Source organism: Lolium perenne, chromosome 5 (assembly GCF_019359855.2).
Source record: "Lolium perenne isolate Kyuss_39 chromosome 5, Kyuss_2.0, whole genome shotgun sequence".
NCBI lineage: Eukaryota > Viridiplantae > Streptophyta > Magnoliopsida > Poales > Poaceae > Lolium > Lolium perenne.
In genome coordinates, this window is record NC_067248.2 from 213,980,999 (window position 1) to 213,984,137 (window position 3,139).

The window sequence follows — 3,139 nt, forward strand, 5'->3', positions numbered from 1 at the left end:
CATACGTGTCAAAATGATTTGTTTGAAACGAAATGGATGAAACAAATTGAACTTTTATGAAACTCCTGCTAATAGCTCGCTAAATCGTGCTAACACGCTATATTGGAAAAAATAGCGCTATTTCTCACATGGGATCCAAAAATTCCAACACTTAAATTTAAAAACGGATGGACCCAGTTATGTAATATGCACTTATGCGCTTTTTTTGCAACTATCATCATGGTTGTTCAGTACATGTTTAATTTAATCATTGATTTTTTGTCGATATTCTTTTGATGCCATGAATAAAGGATGAGTAAGTTTTTGAAAAGTTTTCTTATTTTTAAGAAAACCCTAAATGGCATAGTCTTGCTATAACAAAGCTATAGTTTTCTTAGCGTCTGAAAAATACCATCGCAAAAGAATAGAGCCTATTATTTTGTACTTTGGTCATAACTTAACACCTGCGGAGATTTAGAACTGTTCAACAAACATGTCACCCAACAACCAAAAGAGTGAAGCCGGTTTCACAATTATGACATATACAAAACTATTGCAAGTTTCCAAAATAAATAAAGGAAAGAAACATGGAAGAAAAAGAACCTTGATGAATATAATAGGATATGTCTAGGGACTAGGAAACAAAGAAAAACTCACACACAAAATAAAGATAAAACTAGGACCGCAGATTTCACACAGCACATGAAACAAGTCATCACACAGAAAACAGACTTACATGACCTGCACGAATGCACAGCCATCAGGTCCATCACACCCAGAGCCGTGGCCCTCATCTCTCAGATCAGTCCAAGGATCGCAGCTAGCCGGAGAAAGATATAGGATGTCTGGAGACGATTTTCACCCGACGAAGCCCCATGCCTGATGCGGAGCACCTCCACGAGGAGCGGAACGCCTGGTCGCACCTCCCTGGAGTCGACCGGGACGGACCCTGGCTACTCTCTGACATGGAGGCGGCGGCGGCGGAGGCCTAGGAAGTGATGAGCTCGAGGGGCGGCGATGTGACCCGGGGAAGCGTCAACCCGCAGGACCGGCGACGGTGGCCGTGAAAGAGGGCGTTGCGATGGAGGGTGAGCCAGGCGGTGCTGGAACGGGCCAATCCGGCGGCGCTGGTATCTGGCGGCGGTGGACGGCAGGTAGGCTTTCTCCGGGCAGAAGGGAACGAGATAGAGAGGTGGGTGGGGTGGATGGGCCATGTGTCAGAGTGTCAACCGTATTTAGGTGTATCTGCAATTTGCCTGCCCGGTATCCTGGAACAGTTTTCTCTACGGCAAAAGCAGGCGCAAATCTCAAAATAGCAACTGATGGTGGATTCGACTCCTGTAGGTACCGGCGCCGGTAAATTCGCCGCTAAAAGTAGAGTGTTAGGCTGTTAGCCTTGCAAAGAAATTGTCACTTACTTTATTACAGAGCAAGTCGACCGATGAACAAGCAGTAAAGTATAAAGAGAAGCTCATGAGCGCCTGACGAAATCGGCCACGACGGCGAGCTCCTTGGCTGCATTGTCGCAGTCGGGCATGAATAAGAAGTAGGTATGCATCTCGCCCTTGGTTTCGTAGAACTCGAGCTCGCCGTCCCACCCGCACGCCTTGATACCATCCGCGTACGCGCGCGACCTCTCCACGAATAAGCAGCGTTCTGCAGTGGTAACCAGCACGCGGCCGCACCCGATCTGCCTCCAGTCCTCCGGTGACGCCGCGGGGTTGATGTACGGGTGGCTGGAGCCGAACTTACCGCCGGAGGCGAGGTCCAACGTGCGCTCCATGTTGGCGCGCGGCGCAACCTCGCCGCCCACCAGTTCTGTCCCCCAGAAGTAGGAATGCATGAGCGCGATGCCACTGACCTTGTCGCCGTAGCCCTCGATGCGTTCCTTCCGCAGCCTTATCGCCGTGTTATGAGCAATGTTGGCGCCGACGCTGTCGCCGGCAAGAACGACGCGGGAGGCGTCGCCGTGCGTGGCGAGCCAGGGCTCGGCGCCATCCGGGCGGCATGCGGTGACGACCGCCTCGAGGGCCGCGAAGGCGTCGTCGTATGCCGCCGGGAGAGGGTGCTCCGGGGCGAGGCGGTACTCGACGGAAACGACGATGGCGGGGACCGCGGCGGCAAGGGAGGCGGCGTACCTGTGGTAGATAGGGGAGGCGGTGCTGTGGGTAAAGAATGCGCCGCCGTGGAAGAAAACGACGACGGGAAGCTTCTTGCCGGGCTCCGACGTGGCCGCGGCGGGGAGGTAGAGGCGGACAGAGATGTTGGCGGCGGTGTCTAGGAGAACGTCCTTGGAAGCGACGCCGTTGGCGGGGTCCCCGGAGGGGGAGGGCGGCACGGTGTCGGTGCCGGCCAGCCGCTCGACGAGACCGCTCTTGTGCACACGCAGGAAACCTGGCATCTCGTACTCGATCTCTGAGGATGGGTCCATGACGGCGGCGGCCGGGGACCTTTAGCTCCGCGGCGAAGACTGAAACGGCAAGCGGGGTGGGGAGGAGAGAGCTGCCCGCATTTCTTGAACGGACGAATATTGCATGTCTAGCCGGCGTTGGGAAAACGGAGAGTTCAATCATGGGATTTGGGATCGAATATTGCCTGTCTATATGAAAGCCTGTCTGAACGAACGAATATAATTGCGGCAGTTTGTGCACCATTTTCTTTTCGAAATGGAGGTAGTTGGTATTACCATTCTACAACTGGATCATTCAGAAGAGTGTCGGTACGCATGAAGAGTCGGTACACATGCACTGAACCATTTTACTTTTGTTATTCGTCGGTCCTTTTTTTAAGAACATACGAGCAATTTTCAACATGGAACATCAGACTATGGCAAAAGATAGTACTCACTCCGTTTAAAAATAAGTGTGTCAGACTTTTTCCACATATAGATATACCTACAACTAAAATAAAAAAAAGACGCGCTAGCCGTCGGGCGACTGACCCCGCGCGGCGGATCGGTCGTCCCGTGTCCGTCCGATGCTCATACTGCAGGCAGAAAAGAACCATGCACTGATGCTTAGCCCACGTGCCGGGTCCCCTCTCTGCTGCATGCATGAGGTTCGTTTCACACCGGCTGCCTCATGTCGCTTTCACGGGTTAGTAGCTAGCAAGTGGAGGCTCTTGTCTCCATTCCTCCTATAGGTGGAGCCCATCAAAAGAT

At 52.5% G+C, this 3,139-nt stretch overlaps 1 protein-coding gene across 1 annotated transcript; it reads right to left on the reverse strand.

The window, feature by feature from the left end:
• Positions 1-460: 460 nt before the first annotated feature.
• LOC127301880 (probable carboxylesterase 12) lies at positions 461-2,536 on the reverse strand. Its single transcript, XM_051332163.2, has one exon. It carries the CDS (start codon positions 2,408-2,410, stop codon positions 1,451-1,453), a length of 960 nt encoding a protein of 319 aa, XP_051188123.1. The 5' UTR covers positions 2,411-2,536; the 3' UTR covers positions 461-1,450.
• Between the last annotated feature and the right edge of the window lie 603 nt (positions 2,537-3,139).